This window comes from Etheostoma spectabile, chromosome 12 (genome assembly GCF_008692095.1).
Source record: "Etheostoma spectabile isolate EspeVRDwgs_2016 chromosome 12, UIUC_Espe_1.0, whole genome shotgun sequence".
Classification (NCBI taxonomy): Eukaryota; Metazoa; Chordata; class Actinopteri; order Perciformes; family Percidae; genus Etheostoma; species Etheostoma spectabile.
This window is the reverse complement of record NC_045744.1, coordinates 21,980,997-21,996,326: the sequence shown is the minus strand read 5'-3', so window position 1 is coordinate 21,996,326 and position 15,330 is coordinate 21,980,997. Positions and strand designations below refer to the sequence as shown.

Here is a 15,330-nt window from a genome sequence, read left to right as displayed (position 1 = left end):
ACCAGTGTGTCACATATTTTATTATGTTTGAACAACCGTAAGCTACTACCACTGTATGGATGTGATATGATTTCTATCTCTGATGTCGGGCTGGCTCAGGTTAAACTCTTTGTGAAACAAGAGCAAACACACACAACGAATGCTGTACAACCATCTTTATCATCCAGTTAGGCAGTCAGTTATTACGGAAAAAGAACATAAATAAACTACTTTTACGTAGACTTCTTAAGGTTTTTTTGATGTGGTAGCGGATCGGTGTATAAACTCCAGTACTGATACCACCGTTTTAGGCAGTATCGGAGGCGATATCGGTATCGTATTGGAACATCTCTACTGTGAACTAGATCTTTACTGTGAACTCGATCTCTACTGTGAACTCGATCTCTACTGTGAACTCGATCTTTTCAGCCGGGAAGCTTTCGACATGCCTAGTAACTAATTTTCAATGCAGCGACCATGCTCCTCTTACGCTATGCCTGCCTGCTGGGAAATTGTAATAGGAATTGTATTCATCCATTTAATCAATTGATTAATCTCGAAATTTAAAAGAAAATGAATTGTTACAACTCCCCTAACACACAAACCTCTCAATTTTTACTAAAATATCCAGAAGCCTGACTGAGTGTAACAGACATGCAGTCAAGCAGCAGAACGTCTTAGTCGGTTAAGTCATTCAGATGACCATCATGCTTTTATATTCTTATAGTCACGCTTGGAAACTTTCAGGTTAAATAAAGCAGCTTCTATCATAGACCTTTATAGGAAAATGCAGCCAGTCGGTTAGTCAGTAGACAAAGTTGCACGCTGTTAAAATGTAAATAATCTGAGCTAAAGACATGATATATAATAACAGCCCATGCCAGCAGAAACAAAGAGCTGACGTTTTGTTCACATCACATCCAGGTTTCTATACACACACACACACAACACACACACACACACACACACACACACACACACACACACACCAACACCACACACACACACACACACACACACACACACACACACACACCACACACACACACACACACACACACACACACACACACACACACACACACACACACACACACACACCACACACACACACACACACACACACACACACACACACACCACACACACACACCGGACCATTATGTCGAAGTGTCCTTGGGCAAGACTCCGAAACCAAGAAATCCCCCCCCCCCCCCGATGCTGCGCCATCAGAGTGTAAATGTGTGCGAAAGTTTATCTGATGAGCAGGTGGCACCTTGTACGGCAACCTCGGCCACAGTGTACGAATGTGTGTGAATGGTTCCTGTACTATGTAAACTCGCTTTGAGTAGTCGTCAAGACTAGAACAGAGCTATATATATATATATAAACAGTCCATTTACTCTGTTTATCCAACTGTCCTGCTAAGTGTCAGACCCAAACGCTGCTGCCATGGGAAAACATGGCATGCATGTTACAGCCCTGGTCAGCATGGCTCTGCAAACCTCACAGGCCTGGGTCCCACATCTTCACAGGACTAAAACTAACTGGGTCCAGGGCCAGATTTACAGCTGGGTGGAACAACAAGCTACATCTGGTCTGCATCCAAACCCTGCATAAGCGGTAAGAAACCAGAGTCCGTGTGAAACTGTTGTGAAAATAAGCACCCAAAAAATGCACTCGAAGAATAATACTTATCCCTCTCAGTGCAACAAAGATAAATGAGGCTGGGTATCCCCTGCATAACAATATACAGTAACATAACAATATGTTTGTCCAGGCCAGGTTATTTGAGTTTATCTCCTAGATATAGAATTAGAATAGTATGGACATTGAACGGTCCTCTGTTTGCCTAGCTCAAAAAAATAAAATAAAATAAATGGCACTCAGCACTGTGCCATTGATCATAGAAACAGAACGAGTTAGCCCGCTACAACGGTCCCAGTTCTTTGCAACGGTAACAAAAAAAATGCCTGACACGCTTATCATCCTGCTATGGTGATTTGAATAGCAAAGTCAATTCTACTCTCCTATTTCCACGGTTCATCTACTGCTGAAATAAGTAGCTACGTAATCAATTAATCGCCGGACAACAGAAAATCAATCAACAGCGGACGGCTGGCTAGTTAGCCAGTGTCAGAGCGAGAGAGAGCGCGAGAGAGAGCTGCTGATACAATTACCAACACTCTTATATTTACAGTCTATGGAACATGCTAATTTCTGGTGAAAGAGTGCCACAGTTGATAGGATGACCTACATCCTTTTATTCTTAGTGGCAGTGGATGTGGATTTTGCGCCCATATGAGGCAGCGCAGCACAGATTGACAGATAGGCCAACATGTAAATTAAAAAATATTTTGGATATTCATCCACGTACCACCAGAGGGCGCTTATGTGTACCAGTGCTCTAACAAAGCTACGTTTTATTCTGACAAAGACCAAGGTCATTTCAATAGACAAAACATTTGGAAGAGAATTTGCTACCCCCTCCCCCCCGAGGGTATTTGGTTTGGTAATAATAACAGACTCTGATTTGGTCGTTGTTTGGCTCTCGGGAGCTGCGCTAAGCTGTGGTGAATTTTAACAAGGTGGTAGGCTGATAGAAGCTGCTCCACAGACTGCTTTTCTAACTGCAGAAGAGACCTTTGGCTCAGAGCAGAACGGGACCGAGTGTGCTGCGAAAAGGAACTAAAACAATGTGTCCGGACAGGAGTGCAGAGGAGATGACTGATTGCTATTGACTTTGAGCCAGAAAGCTCAGCCCTGCTTCAGACTGACTGGAAAAACAGACGCATGCACAAATGAACCAGTGAATAAATAACCTAAATATATAAGAGGCAATCATTAGGTATTTCTAAGTCCCTAAATAGAAATTCCAGATCATCTCTCTGCCATAACATGTCATGTTTTGGTATGGTGGTGAATTCAGTGGCACTGACTGAGAGACTGCTGCAGTCACACCGAGCTGTAGCAATATGTAACTATGCAGAACACCGCTGATGACTTGTGACAATACTGCAACCACCAAACAATGCAGACACTGCTGCTCCAGGTATAGAGAGGGGGGGAAATGCCCTGGAAGCAGATTTGTTTGTCAGCAACGATGCCAAACTTCCCATTGTTGCATCGTCTCGGTTGTGAAGATTGGTTTGTTTCTTGTGTCATGGCTGGACGGACAAACAAGGTAAATGATGACATCATATTGGACTCTGGCCTATAAAATGTAAGAGCATAGTGAAAAAAGCCCACCACAATTTCCCAGTCTTTATATGAAAAAAGTAGATCAGATTAATCGATAAGGAAACTAATCGTTGACTGCAGTCTTTTTGTATTAGCGAAGAGCAATGCATAAAGCATTGTGTTAAAAAGGCTTCTGATCTACTGTGATGACGGTCGTTTTCACCAGTTGAAATGTCAAACAGGGTTTTTCCTGCATGGAGAATTTTTTCGCGTGGTCCCTCTGGGACATGGGCAGAAGACAACACTGACATCATACAGACCCGTGCAGCTATAAGCAGAACACAAAAGTATAGTTTGTGATTCACAACACTCTAAAATCACAAATGAACTATGTGCGGTTTGGCTGCAATAAGCCCAACACAGTGTGGTCTTCTCAACTGAAACAATCCCGTAGATCAACTTCTCAAAACTTATTCATATCATACAAACAGTTTAAGCTTATGAATCTAATTGTTTTGAATTTGGACTTCCTGTGTTTACAGCAGTGTTGTCAAACATACGGCCCGTGTCTCGCCAAAAGGGACCAATCAGGCCCGCTGGATGACTGTGCAAGGTGGGAAAATTACAGACAAGTAATTAATTCCAACTTACCACTTTGATCTCAGAGGATATCTAAGTTCTTTTTCAGTAAATTTACGACTTTAACCTAAAAAATTCTACAATGGCCTCAGAGCGCTGTCGTAGAAGAAGTAACTGGCGTTTACCAACATCAAGCTGACAGGAAAGTCTGAGGCAGATAAAGTTTCTGATCTTTCTGGAGTGGTTTGCTGGCCTGGACCACTTGAGATCAAATTAGGATAATGTGGCCCACGAACTAAAAGGAGTTTGACAGCCCTGGATTGGAGCATAGCTTGTGAAAAAAGGTGTCCAGTTAAAGGTTACGTCAGTGTAGAGCTGGGCAATATATCGATATTATATCGATATCGTGATATGAGACTAGATATATTCTTAGATTTTGGATATCGTATCATGGTAATATGGTATGCGTGTGTTGTCTTTTCCTGGTTTTAAAGGCTGCATCACAGTGAAATGATGTTATTTTCTGAACTTACCAAACTCTTCTAGCTGTTATATTATTTGTTTTTACCCACTTAGTCATTATATCCACATTACTGATGATTATTTATCAAAACTTTCATGGTGTAAATATTTTATGAAGGCGCCAATAGTCAACACTACAAAATCGTTGCGGTATCGATATCGAGGTATTTGGTCAAAAATACTGTGACAACTGTACTGTTCAATCCTCTATTTTCAGGTTGTTATAAACTTACTTACAAACTTAACAAACTTAATAAACAGTTAACACCGTTCTGCAAAACGGCCGCTGGTGTATTTAGCCCTCTGTGCAAACGGACTGTGTAACAAATGACTGGATCTGATTACAAATTGATTACAGATCAAATCCTGGTAATGAAATTTGTCCAGCACACAGACCAGCTGGATTACAGCATTGAATGGCACTTAAAGGCTAGATATGGCTTCATTAAGACTTACATTAAGAACTGCCACTCTCTCAAGAACAGCATGTTCCTGCTGTATAAACAAAGCAAACCAGAATTCAACCAAATCAACAACCAACTTCCCAACCTTGAGTATGTTTGAATATATATGTATAGGTCAGTCATGTATGCAAATTTTGTCACCAAAAGGATAAGAGTTGAATCGCAGATGTGAATAGCATTAACGGGTCAAAGGTTGCAGACTGAGCTATCGGCGCCTCTGTGTCACCGTGTGACCCCGTCCACCCTCATGATGAAAGACCGGCGGCAGGACTGCTGAGCTGGGTCAGCATTTGGGGACAGGCAGGGTGGTTAACAGGCGCAAAGATTAACTTACGTTAGCTTAATAAGCGATGAGTCAGTCAAATGCCTTTTCGTCTCCCAAAACACATTCCAAGCAGCGTAGAGGACAGACTCGCGCCTCTGCTGACCGGTGTACATGGCAGCTCAATACAGCTTGACGTGACCGAGATGGAGACCTGCAGAGCAACACACAACTAACCTAGCTAGCTTGTCTAACGGTAGTTTGCTAGCTAGCTTACACTATTAGGCTGCTGTTGCTTGACTCGCGGGTGTAAAAATTGAAGCAGGTCCTCTCTCTTCCTGTTGTATAACGACGTGAGAGTGAAAGACAAGGAAGCTATATTCAAATGGCTCTGTATGAAAAATAACAGGTTTGAGACTGGACAGACACATAGCCATCATTACCACCAGTGGTTTGCCGAGTTAGCTAGCTGGTAGCTAGAAGAGTGCAGGTTAAATATGAAGCGAACATACCTCATACTGGATGTACTGCTTTCTCCACTCCGGGGTGATGTGAGCTGAGAGATGCTCCGTGAATTTCATTTTGACAGTGTGGTGGTTTTCCCTCCCCTGCCTTTATGGTAAGCGGGGACCGGTGGGTTAGCTAGCTAGTTGAGGAGCGGGATGTTGTGCCGAGCTGGTTTAACGTGACTAGCGTTTACACATGCATCCGAAGATTTCGATCGGGCTGCACGGTCAAACGACAGAGAGATGCCTTTTTGTCTTCACGTTCAACTGGCTAACGTTAGCTACCGGCGCACATTTCTCCGCCGTCTCGGACACACTCGACGTAAAGCTGGTGGAGTCACATCTTAGCTAAAGGACATACTGCTTAAAATGTAGTTTTATCTGTAGCGCCAATGTCGCAAAATAACGGTAGGCTCACTGTGCTGGCGCTAGCTGGTTCTTGCTATCTCTCCCCCCCTCCTTTACCCCTGTTGTTCTCCTCTACCTCTCTCTCCACCTCCTGTCTCCCGCTGCATTCAGGTGCAGTTGGGAATATTAAAACTACCCAGTCTTGAGCACACATGAGTATGTTGTCGGTGGGTGTAACCTGGGTGTAGGCTAACAAGATGTGGCCCAACCCTCCTTTAGATATAGTCATCCAACCCGCACGGGTAAACTGGTCGTTTTTAAACTGACCATCAACGGTAGGGATAAAAAAAGTGATACACAGTCAATTTATGTTGAGGACAGGAGCTGTCATTGAACTGTTCTTTTTGTTCGTCAACAGATAAGGTTAGTGTTTTCCTGATCCACTATGCTTTGCTGGATTTTGTGTGTGCTTAACAACAATAGTTTTGTCCATGATGTTGTTGAACTTCTCATCTCCAACATATCTAAATTTAACCAAATGCCCTGAAACAGACTCTTACAATTTTAATTTTAACCATAATAACAATGATTAAGTCTTGCTGCGCATAGCGGCCTTAACATATATAATATACTGCCCAGTCCTGTATCTCTGCCATTTTTATTTAATTGAATCTCCTTTCAACATGATCTGTTTAGCATTCATCTACAGTGAAATGTCCTTTGTGTATATTCCGATGGCACATGAATGTCACACGCGTGACGTCGCCAGCCACCTTTGGGAGAAGATGACGTAGATGCAGATTGTCTTTTTAGTAAGGGGGGAATTCAGACGGAAAGTCACCATGGCATATATCCTTTGGGTGTGTTTGTGGCTGACTCGGTGAGAATGCAGTCACAAGATTTAAAGTTATACTGTACATACATGGAAGACGTAGAATAACAGTCACCTTATGATTCTTTAGAATGTATATGTTGTGGTGGGAAGTATAATTTGAATTAAATATTTTATACTGCTTATTGATCCCCAGTGGGGAAATAACAATTTACACTCTGTTTAGTTAGAAATCACTATCCATAGGCCTGAAATACACACACAAACATACACATGCTCAGGACCTATCCATGGACAATAAGGGAGAGATGTCAGAGGAGTGGGCTGTCAGTGCCCTGATTGGATGGGGGGGTACACTGCCTTGCTCAAAAGCACATAGCAGCACCCAGGTGGTGAACTGGCATCTCTCCAGCTACCAATCCACACTCTGTCCTTTTGTTCGTGTTGGGACTTGAACCAGCAACCCTCTGGGTCCCATCCAAACTCCCTACAGACTAAGCTACTGCCACCCCAAAGAAGGATAATATAAGAACAAGAAACAATGGAAATATTCATAGGTGATACCTGGGAATGATATTGGGAAATGATGGTGGAGACTTCCCAGATGACCAGTTCAAGGAGTTTACGTTAATTGCAGCATTTAGTCAAACAGTGAACAAACATTCATGACAAAGAGAGCTGCCTTTTGTATACACATGCAAAGGCATATACAAGAGGGACTCCTGAACATCGGAATAACTGCTTTTTACATTCTTCTTGTTCTCACACATTTCAGTCTGTCTACTCCTTATGTGTAAGACACATACATATCTACATATGATCTATAACCAATTATATAATCAACACATATGTCATTTTACCATTCTCTTAAATACTTGTCTTCAACAAGCTATGAATAAAAGGTACTCTCACGCCTTTAGTATACTTTGTGAAGTAATCAAATTACTAAAACTTATTGGAAGTAGTCGCTAGTTTGGGATCATGTCGCTCCCATCTCTTTTTCCTTTCTGTCTCTTGTTTGTTTTGTTTTTTAATCACATTGAGACTTTCTGCCACTGTAACACCAGTCATGATGTCACACAATAAACAAAGATAAACAGGGAAAATGCCGTCATAAAACAGATCGGTGTTGTCATTACACAACAATTAGATAATAATAAGAATAATGACATCTCATGACGACTCTTTCTAAGTAGAGAGCACTTCAACTTGTTGATGGAACGTTAAACTTTTGCAGGTGCAGGTGCAGATTTAGGTCCCAAGCAACAACAACAAAAATCAAGGATGTAACCTTCTATTTCTGTTAATAATGCTGGTGTTGGGGCTGTTGCAGTGTGTTTTGACCATTTAAAGTCTTGCTAGGAAATACAAGTTGCAATTTAAGATTTATTTTAAGTGGATTTGCTGATAATGAGATGACAGTACAGAGCGCTGCTGAAGATAAGACCAGAGAGATGGTGATTGACTTCAGGAGGAAGGGAACGGCTCCGCGGCCCCTTCGCATCCTTGGTGGAAATGTCTTCTTTTACAGATTATTTTTGGGGCTTTTCTGCCTTTATTTGATACGACAGCTAGGTAAAAGTAGAGCGATAGGTATGATTTGAATCCTGGACCTCTGTGTTGGTGAGGTACGCATGTGCCTGCTCTACCCGCTGATCCAACCCAGCCACAACACGAGGACATGGAGTACAGACACCTGGGAGTTAAACAGGCCGAACTGGAAAATCAACAGCCCTGTTTACAACAAGCTGATGAGTGAGCAGACTCTATTTCCTAAGGAAGCGGAGATCCTCCAGCGTGTGCAGCAGAGTGTTGGAGATGTTCTACCAGTGTGTTGTGACCAGCGCGCTGTTCTCCTCTATCATCTGCTGGGGCAGCAGAATCAGAATCAGCTTTATTGACCAGATATGAAGACATCGGAGATGCTCCATTGTCGGCTGCAAACAGGACAAATTGGAAGCTGTGGTGGAGAGGAGGTCACCAACCCCACACACACACATACACACATACACACACACACACACACACACACACACACACACACACACACACACACACAGACTGATCCAACAAAGCTACAAGAAAGCATTACCACAGGCAATACAACTTTTTAACACTTCATCACTGAGTGTTAGATAGGACTCATATGCATCACTGTATATCACAACTGCACTAAGTGCAACTTGCACATACACAGGTTTACTTATATCTTTATCAAGTAGTTGTACATTTTTGTTCCTAACTTGTTATGAATGCACTTGAATGTTGTAGCTACACTCTCCACTTCATTTAAAAAATGTACATTTGTTCTGTTCTTGTATTCTATCCTTTTATTTATTATTTCATGTATATTGTAACTTTTTATTTAATGTGTGCTGTGTGTCTGTTATTCTGCTACTGTAACACTGTGATTTCCCATTTTTGGGATCAATACAAATCTGTCTACTCCCTCTAGTGTTTGAGACGAGACATTGCATCCCAACATTTTTTCTTTGTTCCTTTATTTCAAGTAATCATTCATTTGAAACAAAAATCTTGTATTTTAAGCCACTCTTTGCTGTCATATTTCTTTCATTGTTTATTTTCAATTATTTCTTTCTGCAGAGTGGGAAAAAAAGAAGCTCCCAGTACTGTTGGTTACAGCAGAAGCAGTATTCAGCCAGACCCACAACATGACAACAACAGCCACAATACAATTTCACGACATTAAAAACACCACAACAATAGTACCAACAATAAAATCACAGGTTTGCGTGAAGTTTAGAGTCCCAAATTCCACTATGGCCCCACCAAGACCCGCCGATTGGTTGGAGTTAGGCATTTGACCTCGAGTGGTTAAGGTTAGGATAGCCGATTGGTCAGGGGACAGAACCTGAACAAATCAGGTTACGTTACGGGGATTTTGGGAAATTAAACTGCACGTATACCAAAATGGCGACATCGAGACACCACTACAACAGGACTTCACTACATTAAGATTGGCTGTTTGGGTTTATGATTGATGGGAGCAGGATTGGGTTGATTTCAGCATTTGCAATTTCATTTCAGATTCATTGATTTCACTTTCTCTTTGGGTTTCCTTGTGTGAGTTATGTTTTGTTGACCTTTTTAAGGGCCCTATACTCTTGGCCTCATTTACTTGTGAATTTTTTTTTGGGGGGGAAATAGACTCCAACCTTTAAACTTAAAATCTGTGTTCCTGTGTTCTTTGACCACTTGGTCACCGGCAATGAATGAACAATAAATGTTTACACCCTAGTGTTTTACAGCTCTAAATTTAACGACCACAAAACCAAGTTTTTATCTGATTTTAATGTTATCATTCATTTCTTTAATCGTGTTTATCAGTTTGAATGTCCTATTCCTGCGGGTGTTGGTAATTATTATTGACTATCCGTGCTTAATGGAAGCCAGAGTGCAAGGCCACGTACAGTATGTGTCTTTGTTGCTATATTGAAAGAGTTTTAGACTTTGTTCCTGTAAACAGCCCGTCACCACTCACAGGGTCCCTGAGTTCGCAACTGCAGTCACATTTCACACTAATATTGTATACCGAGAAGGCTGCAGTTGCCTCACCGTTTGGTTACATAATATACAGTTTAATTCAAAATGTTTTCTGCCTATTTCTGAAAGATTAATATGAATGACATGCAACCTGAAATACATTTAAGGATAAAACTAGATCAATAGAGCGAAACACTGTTGGATTACATAATCAGTGTGTGTGCGCGAGGGAGTGTGTGAACGGAGCAGAGTGGGTGTACAGTATGTATGCATTATACGGTATACATGCATAAAAGACAACGTTGTAACACAACCTGAAGCGTCTGTGAGTTACTGAGCGCGGCTGACACCATTGGGCCTGTGGAAACGTTCAGGGAGCAATCATTACCGGGGATTAACAGCCAGCCAGGGTCAGATTAGACCGGCTAGTCTTTTAACAAGGCTGTTTGGATGTAAACAAGCTGGTGTCAGTAGTTTGAAACAGACAGAAAATACAACGTCATCTCCAGCAACTTGAAAGTCCAGACTACAAAGCACCCCCGCGGTTTTCAAATCAAAACTGGGGCAGCATGTGTTTCCAAATGTCACCGTGTTAGGGGCACGCAAAACGCCAAAGTAGTGTGGATGTGAGATGTAAATGTAGACAGATATTTGTTTTTAAACCAAAACGAAGAAGTGTAGATGTAGCCTTTGTGTTTTTCCGTAGTTTTGTTTGAATTTTGTGTTAGCCACGTCGCCTTTAGTGTCAAATCTAAAAACGCCTGGTTGGGACCATTGGCGTCACTTTTGATGCAGTTGGGTTAAGGTAAAGGTCGTGGGTGAGCTTATGTTTCCATGACAGTTGGGTTTAGGAAAAAAAACAACGGACGGTTGGGTTTGGAAAAAAAACAATGGACCGTTATAGGTATAGGTTATAGGTATATGAAAAGAACAACGGGATGGTGTTTCCATGACACGTGGGACAAGCATGGGCGTCAGTTGGTTTGAAATGTGTTGGGGACAGCGATGCATTCGGAAGTGCATTTTTTCAGAATTGCCGGTACGATACGCAGTCTTTTTTTTTCTCTTTCGCTCGGGTCATGCTTTGAATGACGCTGTCCTGTAGCTTACTAATGTAAATGAATAAAAATGCATACAAAAATGTGATGAAGTCCGACACGTTTTATGAAGAAGAAAGCCTTATGTTTTCAAAAAGCATTGGACATATGGGCCACTACGTTCTGCTTTATGTATCCATGTTGACAATGTGACATGACGTGACATCAGACTCAGAGAGAGGAGCTACGAAAGGAAGGAAGCGGGCAGCCAGCGCAGCAGCAGAGCGGCTGTGTCTGGGCCCGCCCTGTGGGGATAGAGATTTCTTGAGATTGTTGGCCTCCGTCGCTCAAGAATTATATGTGGTATGAACTCTATTTATTTATTTATTTAACTAAATTGAGCGTGAGGTTTTCCAAAAAAGTGGTGGGTACAAAATGACTCATGACGACATCTGATAGGTATGCGTACCCACCGTCCCCATCGAAATCTACGCCTATGGGGACAAGAACGGGACGGTTGGGTTTAGGAAAAGAACAACGGGACGGTTGGGTTTAGGAAACGTGACACAAGGGACAGGACCCCCAGTCTCCTGGGACACAGTCCTGTGTTGTCTGACCCAGCCACCACCCCAACAACCTCCTTATGTGAATTTTGGGTTTTCATACTACTCGCTACCGTAGTCTCTCTTAGTGCTACGTCATCTTCAAACGCAGTGTAGCTGCTGCTCCCCCTGGTGTGTTCTACACCCACTGAAGGACACTTTTTGCGTTGTTTGTGACACTGACAGCCACTGCCCAAACGTCCGTATTTTACGATTTCGGAGTGAGAACGGGTTTTACCTGTAGGCCAACTTTACTTGACTATTTCCATTGTATGCCTGCTTTAACTTCTACTTTAATACAAAACACATACGTGTATAAAATAGGATGCATTGTCCACCTTCACCAACTACAACATGAATCTATCAATACATCAATATCCACTAACATAATCATATAACAATGACAGCAGCTATTCTACACGGTAAGTACTTGTTTGAGTAGATTTAGTTTCTAGTACTTCTGTTCTTTTACTAAGTCCTATATATTTATATTTTGAACACAGGGATTTTCACTCATGACAGATCCTTTTAATTGTGTTGTATTTTCACTTAAGTTATATTATTTGAATGCATCTTCCACCCCTGTGTATTTCTTATTCAGTGTAATGCTCATTTCTGTTTACTCATCAAATGTGAATGTTGAGGAAAAGGAAAGAGTTGCCAGTTCAGAACTTTAATACATATTGGGTATTAAGAAGGTCAGAACAAAAAGAGAAAAAAATGGTGGATTTTGCAACCACTGTCATTATTTTTTACACACACTGCAGTGAGGTCAGCGTGAGGATGCAAAGCCAGTCCCTTCCTGATGATATTCATCCCTGATGAAGGCATTACCAATGGAAAATGAACTGATGATTTTAGACAATTACCAACCACATCCCAGTATGGAACCATTAGCTGTGATATACATTCCAGAGAGAGGCATGCCACTGTACATAAACTATATGCAGCACACACTCACATACACTCTACCAGTTTTTCCATTTCCCCCTAGAATTATGAGGCATGGGCCTGGATGTAAAATCATCAAAACTAAGCATAAAAACTAACTAAATGCCTTTTCGCCAATCTAATTGATTGTAGTTGGTCCCCGGTGGATTTCTTTAGCAAATTTTGTCTTCAAGCTTTTTTTTGTGTTATTTATTTAACATCTTGTCAAGCTTTTCCAACGTTTTCGACACACATGGTAATAATAAAGGTCCAAAATGTGTAAAATTTCATTTTTGTTTTTTATTTAAAAAAATAAATCACATTTTCTTGAGGGAGGACCCCTGAACACTGGTTTTACAGCCGTACATGCACCGAAGTCTTTCACACACTTAAGGAAAACATTGCATGTGCAGCATATACATTCCCCACCAAATTCAAGCCATTGTGAAGCAGCGAGGCTTCTCTCTTGGCATTCACCGCGTGCCTTAATTGACTGATTTGAAATCAAGGTCCACTGTGAACACTGAGAGAGGACGCCCAGAGTCTCAGAGGAAGACAGAGACAATAACCTTGAGGTAGAAAGTGCTGCGGTTAAACCTACTGTAGATGTTTCATATTCCTGCAGACTGAGAATAAAAGCCCTGAGTAACACTTTTAATCGAATTGCAAATATGTGTACAGCATAAACTGTCAATTTGTCAATTTGTCTGTATTTCTGCAATTCTGTAGTACAGTACTGTCACGACCGCCTCACTATCATCTTTAAAGGAAATGCTTGATAATTAAATCATCATGTTAAAAAAAGTTAAACAAAGGGAAAAGATTTGTCTATGCTTTGTTGTTGCTGCTGACAAAAATTTAAAGGTCACACAGATACCTGCTGATCATCTTTCTTCCGCTCTATACTTTATGGCAGCTGTCGACTGTTTACAACTGCCTGTCCTGTTAGACAGTATTCAGGTGTTAAAACAACAAACAATGCACAGACGCAGAAAATATTCAATCTCTATTTTTCCATGACAAGTCAAGGACACATGAAGCAGGCAGCCATTACAGAGTGGAACCAGTGCAGGCTGCAGGGATCTAAATGAGGTTAAGACCAGATTTTGATGGAGTCTCATCAGAATGTAAACAGATGGAAACCTGAGCATCTGAATCGCATCATCATGGTGAGAAATACGACTTTAACGCATTAAAGTGCGCAAAAAAAGGGCTTTTTTTCATCGTCTTGTCTTGTGCCAAATGGTGACACACTGCCATTCCCCTCATGAAAAATGCAACTGATATGGTATTATCTATTCACAACGATGATATTAAAATGTTATCATGGTATAGTTAAACAGTGGAAAACACATAGGCTAGAGGTAGTATAAAAAAAATTATATATAGAGTAGATGCATCCTAGAGCCACCGCAGTACTGTAAACACACCACTGAGTATACACATTGTCCCTGCTGGAATATTTTACAGATGATCAAATACATATGTCTATATATACAGTATATATCATAAACAAACAATAAGGTCACAATAAACTCAATTTTGACAACCGCAGGCACTCAAAATGTCCCTTTAGGAGTGTTATATAAGACCCCTCCCGACATTCTATGGATCAGATATTACAGTATCAATCTAGGCCGTGCCGTGCAGTATTAGCCTATATGATCCACCAAAGCCTGAACAACCACATTCTGTCAGACGAGAGGAATACACAATATGCACTTTATTATTATTTTACGCACAAAGGCCGCCGCGTATTATGAGATATAGGTTTAAAACAACAAGAAGAAATTGCCTAAATATGAAGAGCGTCGACCTCTGCAGAGGAACACGGAGCTGCTACATTCTCCTTGTCGCATTATCTCCTCCAGCAGGATCCATCATCCCGAAGCCTTTACATCCTCCCTCTCCGGCTCGTCTCTCCTCTTCTCTCCGGTTCCTTTCATGCGGGACAAAAAACAATTTCACATTAAAAAATAAAATCAACTTGGCGATGAGGCGCAGTTTCTTTCCAGTGCTATCCTCCCCACTCCCTGGAGGGTGATAAAATGATCTTGGTTAATTGATTTAATGTTCGAGACGAATTTGTCAAATAAAATCAAAGTGTTTGCATTCATCCTCCCGGACAGTGCGGAGGAGCGGGCGGCGGATTACGCACAGGGGAAGGCTGGGGCGGGATGACGTCAGCATGCAGACAGATGCTCTCTCTCTCTCTCTCTCTCTCTCTCTCTCTCTCTCTCTCTCTCTCCTCGCCACCACCACCACCCCTCCCCCTCTTTGCCCTTGAGACCGGGATAGGCCTCCTGCGGGGAGGATGCTGCCATTTGGCTCTGTCACTTTGCTCTGTTCCCCATTATTCAGCTGCTCGATTTAAAAACAGACAATTATCATTGTTAGAAAAATGTATTTATTTCATCTGTCACAGCAACGGTGGTGATTGTATAATGCTTTCACCTTGTGTGTGTGTGTGTGTGTGTGTGTGTGTGTGTGTGTGTCATCAGGGCAAAATGCGCTACTGAAGACAACTAACGTAAGGTGACCAGATTTCTCAGACAAAACCCGGGGGACATTTTCAGCTCAAAAGC

General features: G+C 41.7%; 1 protein-coding gene across 2 annotated transcripts in view; it reads right to left on the bottom strand.

The window, feature by feature from the left end:
- LOC116699637 (xenotropic and polytropic retrovirus receptor 1 homolog) overlaps window positions 1-6,010 on the bottom strand; it is a 35,967-nt gene extending 29,957 nt beyond the window's left edge. For both annotated transcript variants that reach the window (XM_032532321.1, XM_032532320.1), the window contains exon 1: window positions 5,499-6,010. In XM_032532321.1, coding sequence (XP_032388212.1) covers window positions 5,499-5,567 — 69 coding nt within the window. In that variant the 5' untranslated portion in view covers window positions 5,568-6,010. The remainder of the gene's footprint in view (window positions 1-5,498) is intronic.
- Window positions 6,011-15,330: the final 9,320 nt, after the last annotated feature.